Here is a 17,809-nt window from a genome sequence, read left to right as displayed (position 1 = left end):
AGAGCCAGGCTCATTTACATACAGCTGTAACACGCTGCAGACTTTACTGTCACTTTACACGAGGGAGTTTAACTTTATATTCTATAGTGTTGTTTAAAGGCATGTGTGGGAGTTTTCAGGGGTAGGAAAGTGACTAAATACATGTACTTACGAATTGTTCACAAGTGCAATTTTAAAGGAATGCCTTTTATTGAGTGTAGGTCTGCAACATCTGAAAAACATCTCAATTTTGGCGTTATGATATTCATTATCCTGGACAAATATATTACAAATATGAAGTGTTTTTTGTCGTCACACACACAGATCAGATTCCAGGTATACAGAAACAGTAAACAGCTAAGAAGTTGTGCAGGGATAGGAAAGCATTCAACCTTAATGTACTTACAAGTAGGTGGAAAATTAACCAAATAAAATTCACAGTTTTTCTAGATTTCAGACCAGTGGTTAAAATGCTGATTTAGCAAAAAAAGTTTGGTTGTTTTAGGGTTGTGTGTGTATGTGCGTGTGCGTGTGCCCATGTGCGTGTGACACATACATCTTTTCAGTTCTGTGAGACATAAATCACACTGTTTGTGGCAGAATCTCATTGAATTCCACACACACACACACACACACACACACACACACACACACACACACAGTTTTTCCTCAATCCTGCGGACAGAAAGGCCAAGAACATAACCTCTTTGGCAGAGGTAAATATTAAGTCGAATAGCCAACATTATGATCTTCATAGAGACAGGGCTGTTGTCTCTCTGTTTGACAGCTCTGTATAATAAAGATGTGCACGTTGCAAACACTTTCTGAAATAACAAACTGACTCGTTGTGATTACATGTCAGGTCACATCTGCACCTGTAGAGACTTAAGAACCTCCTGGAGACTTATAAAAGTCAAGCTGTTCTTTACATTTGCATCGCCCATAAACTTCAGCAAGGATGCACGTCTGAGAAAAGCTTAAAGTGACATGCATGCCACCAGACTCTGTTTACTTTAATGCCTTTCAGAGACCGTGGGGTCCATCTACTTACATGCAAACCCACCATTACTGTCAATCTGAAAAGCAGAAGTGCATTTTCTGTTAGATGATTTCAACGTCATGCTTCTGAAAGTCACCACCTTTGCATGGAAGCACTTTGATAAAGCGGAGGTATAGTTAGACATCACTCATCAGATTACTGTCTTTATATAGTTCCCCTCCAGTGTAAAAGCTGTCGTTCCTCAAATGACACAGTATTATGCCTCGAAGTTCCTGCAATCACACCCATGAATGCCCTTGTTCTTTCTTCTTGTGTGTTATACTTAGTGTTTGGACTCCCTGATGTCTTTGTCCTTTTGGTTTTTGTACATTGGTAATCAGCATCGCATGGCCCGTGGAGCGACAGGGGGAGAGCTCATTTGTCCTTTTATTTCTTCCAAGGACGTCCACCCCGTAATAACCACAAATAACTCTCCTTTAACAGCGCAAATCAGGGAATTATAGCCGTGGAAACCGGCCTTCTCTGACCTCCTGCCTACAGAGCCAATCCCAGCCAGCCTCTGCTGCTGTTTGACTTCACACAGGAATCTGAGTTTGTCCTCTGGGCACTTTCAGTCGCTTTCTGTTGTTTCTTTATTTGCTCCGATACATCTTCTATACCGCAGGGTCCGAGCACTGCTGCCAGGCTTTTATTCAGAGACTTCTCGTCTCTTCTGTTTTTGCTTGAGAACTTTTGCGAATACAGAACACCAATGCTTGCACTTTTGATGCTGGACTTTTACTTGTAGTAGAGTATTTCAAGCTTTTACTTGAAGAGGACATATTTGCTCATTTACAGTTTCCTATTTGTGTTGCTTAATATTAACTTAAATATGCCGTTTTTGGGGGCGGTTTTCCCTTTCCTGTAGTGATTTCTAGAGGTTTGAGTGCATGTAAATGGTCTGCAAAGGACACACTCCTCCACCCTACCCGAAACGCCTCCATTAGACTCCTTTGTTTAATTCCGTATCATAATGACATCACTATGGAACACTCTGCTTCTATTGGCTAGCGCTCCAACACATTGTACGTGATAGGCTAAGGGGCGGGACATCTGTAAGCGGTTGCGTAATCACAACAGAGCCGGCCAGCTAACCCATCAGAGCAGCCTGGGCTCTGGTTTCAGACAGAGGGGTGAAAAGAGGTGCTGCAGCACAGGCAGTCTGAGAAAAATAAAGAGCTTTTTGAACATTAAAGCATGGAGACATGTCCCAGTAGCCATAAAAGCAAAAGATATAAACATGGGATACTATATACGTTTTACTATATGCAGTTTTTTTTTTATAGAAATGTAAATGCAATGAGGTAGGTGTGAGTACAATACAACTTCTGCAGTGTTATTGAAAGGGAAAAGCTGAGCTTGTGAGTCTAAAAACACAGAAATAAAGAAGCTTGGAAGATGGGAGTAATTATATATAACAGTAAATGTCATTTTCTGACTAATTATCCACTTTTGTTATGAAAGTCTGAGTTAATTCACGGCTAGAAATCTTGAAAATCCAACAAAAACAGGCATTATAAATCCCTGTATGAGCTTGTGTCATAAATTAACAAATATAATGGAGTTTTTAAGCAAACAGTGTGTGCTTCGTAATCTTCCTGTGGAGAATTAATTAGTGAGTTTACTCTTTTAATGCTGATAGAAAATGACTCAATTAACTCAGATTAATATTTGCTTGATTAAACAATCCCTTTCCTAAGTGAAGTTAACTTCTCCTTGTTCATTTTCTTAATTAAGGCTCTCTGAAGTGATCATTTGTCGCTTGTTGTTATAGAGCCATTTAAATGTCGAGTGCATGAGGCTGAGAGGGGTTTATTTCTGTGACGCATATCCACACTCGACCCCGGAGGCGTTGAAGAGTTCTTCACAATCAAACGCAGGCGGCTCATTACGCTTTAACCACGTCTAACTGCTGTTAATTTACTACATCAACACATTATTTCACTTAAAACAGCAGGGGAGATAATGAGTGTGGAGTTATGTGTAGGATAAGAGCGTGCTGAGGTTACTGCTGCACAGATCAGAGAAAGTGAACATGACCGGAATCTTTTATAGAGTGCTCTATAAAATAGTGAAGTGCAGTGATGACCTATTATTGTGGGCCGAACAGGAAGTTGGCAAAAATTGATGAGATTTTCCCATCGGATTTTGGATTATCGTAGAAAATGAAGAATCTCCACATAGTAACTCCACTTTATGATTTCTTAAGTAAAAAGCTAACACTAGGCTATAAAGGAACTACAGCACGGTCACATGACTTCACGTCACCACCGCTAAGCTAAAGGCGGCTAATGTTGGGCTATAAAGGAACTACAGCACGGTCACATGACTTCACGTCACCACCGCTAAGCTAAAGGCGGCTAATGTTGGGCTATAAAGGAACTACAGCACGGTCACATGACTTCACGTCACCACCGCTAAGCTAAAGGAGGCTAATGTTGGGCTATAAAGGAACTACAGCACGGTCACATGAATTCACGTCTCCACCGCTAAGCTAAAGGCGGCTAATGTTGGGCTATAGAGGAACTACAGCAAGGTCACATGACTTCATGTCTCCACCGCTAAGCTAAAGGTGGCTAATGTTGGGCTATAAAGGAACTACAGCACAGTCACATGACTTCATGTCTCCACCGCTAAGCTAAAGGCGGCTAATGTTGGGCTATAAAGGAACTACAGCACGGTCACATGACTTCACGTCTCCACCGCTAAGCTAAAGGCGGCTAATGTTGGGCTATAGAGGAACTACAGCAAGGTCACATGACTTCACGTCTCCACCGCTAAGCTAAAGGCGGCTAATGTTGGGCTATAGAGGAACTACAGCAAGGTCACATGACTTCACGTCTCCACCGCTAAGCTAAAGGCGGCTAATGTTGGGCTATACAGGAACTACAGCAAGGTCACATGACTTCACGTCTCCACCGCTAAGCTAAAGGCGGCTAATGTTGGGCTATAAAGGAACTACAGCACGGTCACATGACTTCATGTCTCCACCGCTAAGCTAAAGGCGGCTAATGTTGGGCTATAAAGGAGCTACAGCAAGGTCACATGACTTCACGTCTCCACCGCTAAGCTAAAGGCGGCTAATGTTGGGCTATAGAGGAACTACAGCAAGGTCACATGATTTCACGTCTCCACCGCTAAGCTAAAGGCGGCTAATGTTGGGCTATAAAGGAACTACAGCAAGGTCACATGACTTCACGTCACCACCGCTAAGCTAAAGGAGGCTAATGTTGGGTGTGATGATGTTCAGTTGTCTCATTTAGACATGCTGTTTTTAAAATCACCAGTGGGGTATTCACACATGTGTTTTACTTGTAAGTAAGTCCCACAAAGCCAATAAGGTTGTTTGTACTTGAGTTTTCTCTTGTTTAAACCATATGCGTCAGTTTGTTCGAGATGAAAAAGCGTGATTGTCAGATTTGAGTCGAACCGACAGATGAAATTGGTTTTGAAGAGGCAGCAGCTCCTCTTTGTTTCTCCGCCTCCATCGTTCACGTGTTGAATGATCTGAGTCATCGGGCCGAGGTCACCGTTACAACAAAGGCAATCTGATTCAGATGAATGACAGGAGAGAGGTGGTGTCCCTGAAAACAAATAAAGACATTATGATCTGACCACCGACGCCGCTCAGACTCAACGTCCTGCCATCATCACGATGAAACCGGACTCCATTTACCAGCTGTTGAGCATCCCAAAAAATATCCTATGACACAATGAATTCTAGTGTTTAGTTTCAATGTCAGAATCAGGTCTCTTCACAAGTGCTTTTTTATAATGAAGATCATTTAAAAAAAAAAATGGAATAGGATTAAATGGAATTCAAATATTTGCATACAATAAAAAGTGTGTGTGTGTGTGTGTGTGTGTGTGTGTGTGTGTGTGTGTGTGTGTGTGTGTGTGTGTGTGTGTGTGTGTGTGTGTGTGTGTGTGTGTGTGTGTGTGTGTGTGTGTGTGTGTGTGTGTGTGTGTGTGTGTGTGTGTGTGTGTGTGTGTGTGTGTGTGTGTGTGTGTGTGTGTGTGTGTCAAACTGAGAGCCCTTCCACTAAAGAAGTGTTTGAACAGGAATATTCCCCCCAATTACCGGGCTCCTCTGGTGAATCATCGGCGGTATTGTGTAAAATTGACTCGGGCGTCTCTTTGACAAGGCCATTAGGAGAGAAAAGATAAGCTGAGAACAAGAGCAGTGAGGAGGAGGAGGAGGAGAAGTGCTGCAGTCACCTCCTCACACACACACACACACACACACACACACACACACACACACACACACAGATGAACATTATTTCAATGGTTCTTCTTTAAGAGAAGCAGAAGAGTTGATCAAAGCTGCAAATTGTCACACTTAACTGTCACTCTTCCTACGCCACCTTATTCAGCTAACACTCCTACACCTGTAAGCACGACGACAAGAAGAGAGTGTTGATTATAGTGCGCAAGTTTGAGGTACTTGTACTTTACTAGTATTTCCATTTTATGCTAATTAGTACTTCTACTCCACTACAGTTCAGAGGTAAAGGGTGTACGTTTACTCCACTACATCTGACTAATGCCTTTAGTTGCTAGGCAGATTAGGATTAATGATGGTAAATATAATCTCCCTTAAATCAGACTGTAGTTCACCTGCAGTAAATCCAGCAGCTACCCTGCAGTATACAAAGCCATTCAAACTAGCTGCACCTTTACCAGCTCTGAGAACACTTTAATGATCAATCATTATAAAACATATCAGAGATATTATTCTGAAATGGACCAATCAGACAATGACTACTTTTACTGTCACTACTTTAAGTACATTTAGAGGAGAGTACTTTCTACTTTCACTGGAGGAACATTTAGAATACTTTTACTGAGACAGAGTATTCCTACACTCTGGTACTTCTACTTTACTCAAGTACAAGATCTGAGTACTTCTACTTTACTCAAGAACAAGATCTGAGTACTTCCACTTTTACTCAAGTATAAGATCCGAGTACTTCTACTTTACTCAAGTACAATATCTGAGTACTTCTACTTTACTCAAGTACAAGATCCGAGTACTTCTACTTTACTCAAGTACAAGACCTGAGTACTTCTACTTTACTCAAGTACAAGATCTGAGTACTTCTACTTTACTCAAGAACAAGATCTGAGTACTTCTACTTTACTCAAGTACAAGATCCGAGTACTTCTACTTTACTCAAGTACAAGACCTGAGTACTTCTACTTTACTCAAGTACAAGATCCGAGTACTTCTACTTTACTCAAGTACAATATCTGAGTACTTCTACTTTTACTCAAGTACAAGACCTGAGTACTTCTACTTTACTCAAGTACAAGATCTGAGTACTTCTACTTTACTCAAGTACAAGATCTGAGTACTTCTACTTTTACTCAAGTACAAGACCTGAGTACTTCTACTTTACTCAAGTACAAGATCTGAGTACTTCTACTTTTACTCAGGGACAAGATCTGAGTACTTCTACTTTACTCAAGTACTGAGTACTCTACTTTTACTCAAGTACAAGACAAGACCTGAGTACTTCTACTTTACTCAAGAACAAGACCTGAGTACTTCTACTTTACTCAAGAACAAGACCTGAGTACTTCTCCCACCTCTGGTAAAACCTGATGAAGTTGGATTTGCTTTCACACATTTTGAGGATAAGTTAAAGCGGCTTAGCTTGAAACAAATCACTGATTTTGAGAGTTTGGAGGAATTGATCCTTTTTGGCATACTTCTTATCATGATTGAAATATATAAGTGATTTTTTGTATTTTAAGAGGTAGCAAACAAATATGTGTTTATTAAATCTGTAGATTTCCCATTTGTACGCTGGGATTTCTCTGCAGCTCTACAATACTTCATTTAAAATGGTATTTCATTCATAATTAGCCTTTATTCTGCTTATAGTGCGATTTTGAAAAGTGCACTAGTCCATTTTGTGATTTGAATACAATAACAAATCATTTTGCAGCCCTAGCAGATATCTTACTTTTGATTGTTCTGCTTTTGAACAAGGCTCAACACTTCCTCAATCCTTTAGATCTCTTTAGGAGTCATGCAGATGTCTGTATAGTGATCCATGCATACTTTTATAAGCCTTATGATGGTCCACAGTGCATTGGCTCTGCTCCCTGAACTGTATTTTTTCTACCTTGGAACATTTGGAAATATTCTTCTGCTGCTCCAGCTGTCTCTCTCAGCTCTGCCAAGTCGCATTTTGAGAAGCAAACAGAAATCTGTGCTGAAATTACTCCAAAAAGTTGATGTTATTGGGCGCAGAGTCTTCAAATTAGTTTCGGTAACCTTATGAGTTGACACATGCGCTCAATGTGATCCAGGATAAACAGACTGGCAACGTTTTGTAAAGGGAAACTGTTGGAATAGAAATGTTCTGATAAAAGAGAATGCTGTTCACAATGGTGCTATGAGCTAAATGCTAATGTCAGCATGCTTACATGGTCACAATGACAATATGTATATTGCAAACCAAAAACCCAAAATGGAAAGTAAGAGCTCTAAAATACTCAAATATACTACATCACCCCCACTTTCTGCTTTCAATTATCAGCTCAAACTGATTCACGTTGTCCCTGCAGCTCACACTCATATATTGGTGAAGGAATGAGTCGCAAACCACGGAAATTAGTTAGCATTTTTGCACTTCCAGGTACCCTTGTTTATTTTTGACTGGTTTTAAATGTTGTTTTGGTTAGATACGAGGAATAGTGTCTGTAGTTTAGACGAAATCACAGAGATTCGAAGCCTTCACACGGGATACGTTCTGGTGAATGATCCTTTGACTGTAGCTTAACCAAGTTAAAAACAAAGGACTCAAGCACTAGAAAGTATGCATCAAGGAATGTGGCTTTGTTGTTTTTGGTTGTTGTCTTTAATGACCACATCCTGAAGTGTTGCAAGGAAAGTTGGAGCCTTCGCTTGTTGAGTTCAGACAGATATCGGTCGCCAATCCTTACCGGCCGATATTCACTCTGCATAGTTTGATTGGTGCTCTCTATGAAGGCCGATCAGGAGAGCCGATCAGATGATGCAAAATACATGAGACTTTTCTCTGCACGGCAAAAGAAGCTCGCTAAAATGACTTCACTTCTCTTCTGGTTAGTGTCCACAGTGTGCCTATTGAGCCGGGCTGAGCGATGTGGGGTAAACCCCGGGCTGCCCCTCTCTCACTGTGAAAACTGCACTGCTCATGCTCAGAGTCTTTCTCTATTCAATGTGCGCGGCAAAGCGCTCGCAGCCCCACTACAAACGTCATCTCATCATTGTAAGTGTGTGTGCTGCGGAAAGCGAAGTTATGAAGAGGAGACGAGAGAGATTAGACTACAACTCCAGTGGTGAATAACACAAACAGAACATGACAGAAGTTGACCATGTACTGGAGCTTTGGTGAGCGAACGTAGAGTTTATGTTGATCGTCTGTGTTTAGGCTATCCATCGGCTGGATCCATTACTATCGTGACGAGTGTCTGTGTTTTCCTTATAGACACAGTCTGGTGTTTTCATGCGGAGGCATTACAGTTGTTGTTATTGTTAAATTTTGCTTTGTGATAGCGCTCTTTACTCCGTGAATTAAAGGTCCCCTATTATGCAAAATGCACTTTTTGTACATATAACATGAGTCCCCGGTGTGTAAGGAGACTCACAAAGTGTCAGGAAATACAACCCTCTCTCTTTTCCTCCTTACCCACATCTTTAAAAACGGGGGTACAAACGAGCTGATCCAGATTTGCTGCCGATATGACGTCATAACTGAAATGCGGGCTGGCTTTACATTGAACTCCTGACAACGTCCCGCCCACGTGACACGTCCCAACCTATCGTCCGCAATATACAGTCGGTGAGCTGAATCCCTTCCGCAGCACCTCCGTGTGTCTGTGCAGGATGTCTGCAGGAGGGACTGAGAGTTGTTGTAATATAATGTCTCTGTTCTTGTGGTAAACACTGAGAAGTGTTTCAGGATAATGCTGGATGTGGTTTGGAACATCATATGGCGTTTAATCACGGCAGCGTTTAGCAGAGTTTCTTCTCTCGGAAGCTCAGAGGGGATAGAGCCTTTTCTGCTGCCAGTCCTAATCTGTGGAACGACCTCCCATTGCACATTAGACAAGCCCCTTCACTGCCCATTTTTAAAACTCGTCTTAAAACCCATTTCTATTCCTTGGCTTTTAACCCAGCATGAGACTCCGTTTCTGCATCTGTTTCATTGGTCTTGTTGTTCTGATGTTGTTATTGATTTTTGTGCTATGCGTTTTTATCCATGTGCAGCACTTTGTTTCAGCTGCGGCTGTTTTTAAAGGGCTTTATAAATAAAGTTGATTGATTGATTCAGACAGAGAGATCATGATGCTCCAAAGGGGCGTGGCCAGCTTCAGCTCATTTGCATGAAAGGGAAAGTCATAGAATCAGCACTTTCAAAAACGGGGCTGAAACAGAGGGATACCGGACATGCTAAAATGCATGATCTGTTTGGTATTTTGAGCAAATCACGTCAGAGGCATGTTTTTTTATGTATTTGAAACCTATAACATAGGCCATAAGAGCATAATAGCAGACCTTTAAGGTACAAGGAGACTATTTATAAATATCTAAGTTGTTCGTGCCCCACCAGTTTTGTACATATAAAAACTGAAAATAGCTACATGCAACGTGTGTGAAGCGAAACCTCATTAGACATTCGAGAGTTTGTCACGTCAAAGAATAAGGCGAGTATGAAAGGCAAGCCCCCACCCTCCCTATGATCGGCTATCGGTGGTTGGCCCCAAAAACCCTGTTCGGGGTATCCCTCGTTGAAATGTCCTGACAAATATTGGATGGATTGTTCTCAAATTTCTTACAGATATTAAAGGTCTCCAGATGATACTTTCTAGTGGGATTTATTTAATGATTGAAGTCCCGAAGGAGGGACTTTTATGTCCAGCCTAGTACTTTGTTTTCTTTAATGGCCACATCCTGAAACGTTGTGGACAAATGTTTGAGCCTCTGATCATTGTGTTCACATTGTCACCGTGACCTCCTCCGCCGCAACAGCTTCTGCTCGTTATCTCATTTTTTTTAGCAGTCACGGTCAGCCGAGTGCACATTTCCATGTCATTGGATGTTTTTTGGACGGGTCGAGTGCAAATGCAAGCGCTTTTTTTTACTCCCACACACTTTCCTGTTTAGTGAACACAGCTCTGAGGAAAATGAGATTTAATGTTGGCCCGCGGGCTGCAATCTGCCTCCAACAAACCACCGACCGCAACAGAAATGCTGCTTCTTCCTCTGACCCTCGAGAAGTGAGCCAAGCATCGCTCAAACAGCCGAGAGATCAGATCCACGTCCACACGGACGCTTCATTACACAGCTCCAGAGTGTGTGTGAAGCTTCAGCTTGTGTACAGATCATTTATTTAGATATTACAGCTTTGGACAGATGTATGTGAGTGTGTGTAATAGTTACTCCAGTAGTTTCAAAAAAGCTCTTATTGTCCAGCATTTTTTCACATTGTCTTACTTCTTGTGGCAATAATGAATCTCCTACGGGTAGAATGACCCATATCTGCTCTCCAGAGTGATTAATATATTGTGCCGCTTAAGGTTTTTCAAACGTTGTGACGGACAGGACTTCAGTGGCACCGTCGAGGTCGTCCTTCATCTATTATTCATGAGAAGAGATAAGGACCCAGAGAAGATCCTCTTCCAGAGAGAGCAGTAAATAAACCAGTGGTTTGTTTAGTGCTTCAGTCATGTTGAGTAGTGATGAACAAACAGAGGTTACATTCGAACAGTCTGTCTTAGCATTGAAGGGATCTCTTTCTGATAAGTTATTCAAGCTTTATTTAATTGGGTGCTGAAGTGATGATGTGTCTTCGTTAGTATCGGAGGATCATAGGAGCTCCCTTGATAGAAAGCCAATGGGATTTTCCATTGGATTTTGAAATATTGCAGAAATTTAGATCCAAGGCAAAAGCATAATACTTCACACTTGCACATTTTGTTCAGCAGAATAATCTCTACATACTTACACAACTTTATGATATTTGAAGTAGAAGGCTAACATGACTTCACCTCTCCACCGCTAAGCTAAAGGAGGCTAATGTTGGGCTATAAAGGAACTACAGCACGGTCACATGACTTCACCTCTCCACCGCTAAGCTAAAGGAGGCTAATGTTGGGCTATAAAGGAACTACAGTACGGTCACATGACTTCATGTCTCCACCGCTAAGCTAAAGGTGGCTAATGTTGGGCTATAAAGGAACTACAGCACGGTCACATGACTTCACGTCAGCACCGCTAAGCTAAATGAGGCTAATGTTGGGCTATAAAGGAACTACAGCACAGTCACATGACTTCACCTCTCCACCGCTAAGCTAAAGGAGGTTAATGTTGGGCTATAAAGGAACTACAGTACAGTCACATGACTTCACGTCTCCACCGCTAAGCTAAAGGAGGCTAATGTTGGGCTATAAAGGAACTACAGCACGGTCACATGACTTCACGTCAGCACCGCTAAGCTAAATGAGGCTAATGTTGGGCTATAAAGGAACTACAGCACAGTCACATGACTTCACCTCTCCACCGCTAAGCTAAAGTAGGCTAATGTTGGGCTATAAAGGAACTACAGCACGGTCACATGACTTCACGTCACCACCACTGGTGTCATTTAGACACTTGTAAGCACCCGCTGTTTTTATGCTCACATCGAAGCTTCGGACATTCATCAGTGGGGTATTAACTTATGACTTTCTAAATATTAAGGGACCTAGGACGTGTTCTCATATGATCGTTATATTATACTGCCCCTAGCTCCATTTCATAGTAAAAAGTACTGCACCAAGGGCCAAATAATTGATTGTTTTATTTAAAGCGCTTGGAGTGCTTTAATCTAAAATGAGGTTTACTTCAGTCGGTCATGTCTCCTGTTCCCCATGGAGTTGATTTTCCAGCACAAAGAGCCCCGCTGTCGAGTTAGTCTCTCTCTGTCAGGCTTTTAAAGCCCATTTCCTGCCGCTCCATAAAGAACCCAGTGTGAAATGAACGGTTTCTCCTTCTCAGCGAGGGAACGAGTTTTTTGGCTGCTTTTATCGGGGCCTCAGCTTGACGAGTGGAAGCCCAAAGCAATCTTTTTGAATTTTAAGGAATCCCTTTTTGCCGAGCGGCCGAGCAGCACTAACACCATGAGACAGCGGCAGCGGCGTCCTGGCTGGCGGGCGGTGGGCGGACGGTAGAGTGTTTAGTTTTGTATACAGATCAAGTACTTACAGAAGCCACCACAGGCTGCTCCACTCCCCTGGAAAAAAAAGAAAATGGTTTGTTTGCAGGGGAAGCTGCTGGGAGCCATTTTCTGTCAGAGAGGCCGATCATTCTCAGAGCTGCGGACCAGCGTGTCCTTCTGTCCCTGAACGCACACCCCCTGTGCACATGCTGATGTTGATAATGTGCCCATTATTCTAAATGTGGCCCCAGCACAATGGTCTGATTGGTCACAATACAGAAAAAATGCGGTCACAATGATACACCCTGATTTTCCCTATACCAATGCTTTCCTAATGGATCAGCTCAAACCTGTGCCTACATAAATCAGGATACAGAAAACAGAAAAGGGAGGAACTGAGGAAGAACTGCCCCTCTCAACTTCCATCAACAAAATTGTCTCTGTAAGCCCGTGTGCTTTTTGGACACACTGTGACCATAGTCCTCAGATCAGATGAGTCATGTTCTGGTCTAAACTTAGTGCTGCTTCTCTCAGCTGAAAGTCTGCTCATTATTCTCACACCTGGCCTCACAGGACCGCTGCACAGGATTTAATTTGTGGCTACAGGCAGGACGCTTCAACGGGCAGATCAGAGCCGCCGCCACATGGCACCGCCTCCATTCGCCCGGCCGTCTGTCTTCTGTGGCTGTTTCTCCCTGCATTAGTCACTCTCTCTACACCTGTTTCCAAACACAAACTGTGGTAAATGCTGCTAAAGTCCCTGAGAAAACACAGGCAGACTGTACAGAATTTAAAGTTGTTTTCCTGTGTCTCTTTCGGCTAAACATCCAGATCTCTTGAGACAGAAAAACCTGAGCAAAGTCTGCGATTCTGCAAACAGAAATACTGTGTTTGGTGTTTTAGTTTACTCTGGGATTCATATGGTCTTTAAAATGATCCGTACTCGTATAGCATGTTCTCTTTCATACTTAGAGAGTGCTGCTGAGTAAACCAAAGAGAGGAGGGCTACTTCTGTGCTTTAATTGCACTTAACTTTGTGAAAACACCTTTGTAATTCAAATAGAATAGAGGGTAACTTACCTCATGAAATATATTATTTCAATCTTGAAATAGAAAATTATTCAGGCCTTCGATTGGAGTAAGTAGATTGTAATGATGCATTTTAGTAGTCATTTCCTCTCATTTGTAATTGGCTATTATTTGTTGAGTTGAAACATGTCTTGTGAGAATTTGTGTCCATCTTCACTTGTACGGAGGGACTGGTTCAGTGGTCTGCTCCGTCCTCTCCCACACAATACAGTTAAATCGCACTTAAACGCAAAATCACCGCAAGTTCGGAGGACGCTCTCGGAGACCAGAAACAGGCGAGCAGTATTGGGCGTGACCAGAAGTACGTCACAGACCCTTGTGCATGTAGCCCACTAGAGCCACACAATCTCCATCTGTGACTGTGTGAGTCCCTATATCTCAAAGACCCTTTTATCATTTCTGTCCTAAACCCACACACAAAGGTGTCCAAAATCCACTCCAGTTAGCTATTGAACGCCAAATTTGGGCATTGGCGTACAACTACTGGAGCTTTCCTCACTTCCTATCCTCAGACTTCTGGTTCCCTTGCTTGGACCACGTCTAATTTTGAACTCAGTCTCCATTTAGATCTCAATTTCCCATTTGAGAGAGATTCCAAATCGAGCGTAAGTTGTAAATTGGACTGGGATATGGCCGCTCGTTCATTTATATTCCCATTCGTCAGAATGATGACATAATTCTAGACGAGCATATAGCTCCAGATAATACATCCTTCAGTGTGAGTGAAAGTTGCCAGTCCTCCCAGTTACACTGTCAGCTCTTCATGCATATCTTCAGAGGAGGGGAGGCCTCCGGAGAGCGGCTGCTAATCCACCCTGACACTGACTCTAACTTCACTCACCATACGGAGAAAATGGATTTAAAGGAAGCTTATAGAGGATTCACTTTCCGAGTCATTCTTCTGCTCCCAGGCTATAAAGCAATTAAAGATCATATACTGTGTATATATATGTGTGGGAGTATCTGGGTCTTAAATTGACGAGACCCTGTCACAGAGTGAATACCTCAACACTGGATCACTGAAGCGCTCATGGAAGAGAGGGAGGAAAGATCTCTGTTGACTCGTCGTGACCGAGAGGGAAAACAAAAATGACAAACCTCCCAACCAAGAGTCCTCTGAGCCTCCTCTGAAACACTGTCTCTTGTATCACTGTGAGGTTGGTGCAACAGCGCCATCTGGTGATGATCAAACCTGGTGGAGGCTGAACTAACACCTCCACAGTGTGACCAGTGTGATCAAGAAGCATGACCGCTTGTTGTTAGTATCAGAAGAGCTGTTAAAGAGGTTAAATGTCAACTTGTATGGCCATTAACAAACATTTAGGGGCAAAGTTGTAGAAATAACTGCATTTAATTGTTATTTTGTTGGTTTAAATCCCAGGATAATTGTCAAAAACTCTAGTGTCAGTTTTCAGGATTGTTGAAGAGCCTTAAGCCTGCATTTTCACTACCGTCCAGCAGGGGGCGACTCTGCTAAAAAGATGCGTGATTCTATAGAAGTCTATGAGAAAATGAGCCAACTTGTTTTTTTTCCTCGGAAATCAGATTTCTAATACATTTGTGGTTCTTAATCTCTAGTTTCAAGTCTTCTTGAATCAAGGATGATGTTCTCTCTGTAAATTAAAGTCCAATTAAGAGTAAAATAGACGATAAAGCAGTGTACTTTCTTCTTCTTTTTTCAGAAACTTGCATTTAAAGTAAAAAATAAATCATATTTGATTTATATATCAATACCACAGATAACACATTGTCCTCTTTACACCCTCTGTCCTTAGAGCCTCACATCGTAAAAGGAAAGGTCCCAAAGAAACCCCATGATTTAAAGGATGAAGTCAGGATGTCTGTAAATAATAAAACATCATAATATGTCATAAAATACAACAATAACCACAAAAAACTCCACAAAGTTTTCATTTATTTACTGGAAATGTACTCTTTGTGTCCTCCAAGAGCTGACTCCTTCTTGCCGCTAATCTGTTAACTAATGAAACATTCTTAATGCTGCATTTTAATAATAGTTTCTTATGTTTGACGCTTTTCTGGTGTCCATTTGTTCATCGTTATCAGCCCGGAGACTTCCTGCGGATCTACAACCTGCGAGCAATCCCAGGATCCAGCAAGGTGCCGGGCCTCACCAGCAGCCAGGAAGAAGAGCTGGATCACCTGGCCTTCCACCTGCACGGGGGCAACGCCTTCGGCCGGGGGATCCGGGTTCTTCCGGAGAACTGCCCCGAGGTGCAGGAGATGAAGAGGTGCGGTACGGCAGGAGTCGAGGGACAAATGTATACTGAGAGAACTAAATTAAAAGGACTGACTTCTACAATGGATGCCATTAGTTTTTTTAGTTGCTTAAAAGTTGGTTTTAGTTCTGAATTAAAGACAAATGTTTAAAAGAGAACTCAAAGTATTTTTAACTGAGCTTTGGTTATTCAATCCTCAATCCTCCTTCGATTCATCCTACTGTATTCATGTGTGTGATTGTGAGCTGGAGTCTCATAACCAGGTGTCTTGCTCTCCTTGTTTCTGTGTCTGTAGAGTCATGGAGGCGATTCCAGAGGACGATAGAGACGATTTCTCCGAGCTGAACGACTCGGCTCTGATGGAGATCTGGGGCACGCCACCTGAGTTCATGGGTAAGAATCAATGTCAGATAAATATATAACAACGCCTAAGATAAGGTGGGATGAAGAGAAATCTATGGTATCTAATTTATGGTAAAATAAGTATTTTATTAATCATTTCTTTCACAAAAACTCCTCGTTATGCTAATGTTAGCATTTAGCTCAAATAACTACTTCTTACGTGCACAGTCCCTTTAGACTCTTAATTTGTTGTTTTAAAGACCTGAAGCCCTGATGTCTCGTCTGGGTTAGCCTCGGTTTATCTGTCTTTGTGAAAAATAATTGTATTCGAAGAGGATTTGGCCTCCACCATAGAAATCACTGTGGAAAACAAGACATTTTTACCTAATTTACAATTTTTTTCCCGTACATATCCTAAAACTCACCAGTCAGTTGTACAAGCTCCCATCTTGGCTGTCTATAATCGCTGCAACATTTCCTCCAAGGATAATGTGAAATCATGTACGTTAAACACTAGGACAAAATCTAATCCTTAAGTGAAATACAGAATACATCGTCGGTTTCCTTTTTCCAGCGCCCTCCTTCATATGGTCAGCCTAAAAATGGTTGATGCCAGTTCCTCTATATTCAAGGAGAAGTTCCAGCGCTATATCACTCTGTGTGATGTAAAAGGAGTATATAATAGGAGACTTAAGAGGAGAAATTGACATCTACCATAGATGCTTTTTTACCATAAAAGGTTTAAAAACAGCGCATTATTAGTTTAGTTTCTTCCATGTGGGATACAACGTTTGTTACAGATATCTGTTGGTCCTCTTTTTCTAGTAGACATGACTTATTTAGGTTTGGTATTCATCAAAGCACTAACTAATCAGCAATTCAAATTCATGGCATCAGTACTCGGGAATTGGGAAGTGATGTTTGTTAAGGATATTATATTTAGATCTGTCGGCCTTCTTTCACTACTAAACAAAAGAAAGAAAATCCAAAATATTTTCCTTGCGTGACTGGAATCTGAAGTAGACAGAGTGCTGTAAGTGGTGCCCGCTCGCTGCTCTTTGATTAAATAACAAACGTTCGCTAGCAGCGTAAATCTGAACTTCCTCACGGCTCACTCTGAGAGATTTTTTTGGGACGGAGGAAGACGAGCGAGGCTGGACCGAAGCTGCGGGAGCTACTTCCATTAGAGGGGCGTCTAAGAGCCCACGCTTCAGTGGGGATGAGATAGAAAGTCCAAACTTTGATAGTGACCTAAAGGTTTCCACACACACACACACACACACACACACACACACACACTTCCGCTTTGTGAGTGCTGAGCGGTTCCTTCAGAGCTGCAGGCATGATTTCTGTTGTGTAACTCTTAAAGTATTTCTGATGCAGTTTCTTTACAGGAGCAAAAAAAATCATTCTGTTTTTTTCTCAGAGCCAAGTCTTTTAAGGGCAGCGATACCGGAGTCTGCAGCCGGAGAAGGTAATGCAATCAAATCATGACTTAAAGCAACTGATGTCACATAAAGTACTTTAAACAATAAGTGAAAGTAAATTCAAAGTATAGTTTTAACACCTAATTCAATTTACGTCCCTATTTATTATTTCTTTCACATCCAATTTGACCTCTTTTTAATTCAAAACAGCAACCATGCAATCTTTTTGATGTGCTGTTTATATTTTGTTGAGGATTGGGTGAGGTAATCATGCTTTTCTAAATTATTATTAGTTATATTTTGTTCTATTTTTAAAGTTTTGTATGTACTTTTATTTACATTATTTATTTCTGTATTCATTTATTTATTCCCTTATTTATATGCAATGTATTTATTCATCTGTCTCCCAATCTGTGATAGAATAAATATATCTTTATAACTTTTCTAATCTATAAAGTCTGTAAATTGTTTGCTTGTATTTGCCGAGCTATAACTGAT

At 41.6% G+C, this 17,809-nt stretch overlaps 1 protein-coding gene across 1 annotated transcript in view; it reads left to right on the top strand.

Moving 5' to 3' along the window:
- The window catches only part of pot1 (protection of telomeres 1 homolog), a 52,705-nt gene that overhangs the window by 30,723 nt on the left and 4,173 nt on the right, over positions 1-17,809 (top strand). The window contains exons 11-13 of the mRNA XM_063899464.1: positions 15,370-15,554; positions 15,838-15,935; positions 17,311-17,358. Coding sequence (XP_063755534.1) covers positions 15,370-15,554; positions 15,838-15,935; positions 17,311-17,358 — 331 coding nt within the window. The remainder of the gene's footprint in view (positions 1-15,369; positions 15,555-15,837; positions 15,936-17,310; positions 17,359-17,809) is intronic.

Source organism: Eleginops maclovinus, chromosome 2 (assembly GCF_036324505.1).
Source record: "Eleginops maclovinus isolate JMC-PN-2008 ecotype Puerto Natales chromosome 2, JC_Emac_rtc_rv5, whole genome shotgun sequence".
NCBI lineage: Eukaryota > Metazoa > Chordata > Actinopteri > Perciformes > Eleginopidae > Eleginops > Eleginops maclovinus.
Note: the sequence above shows the minus strand (reverse complement) of the source record. Positions and strands in the feature narration are given on the sequence as shown.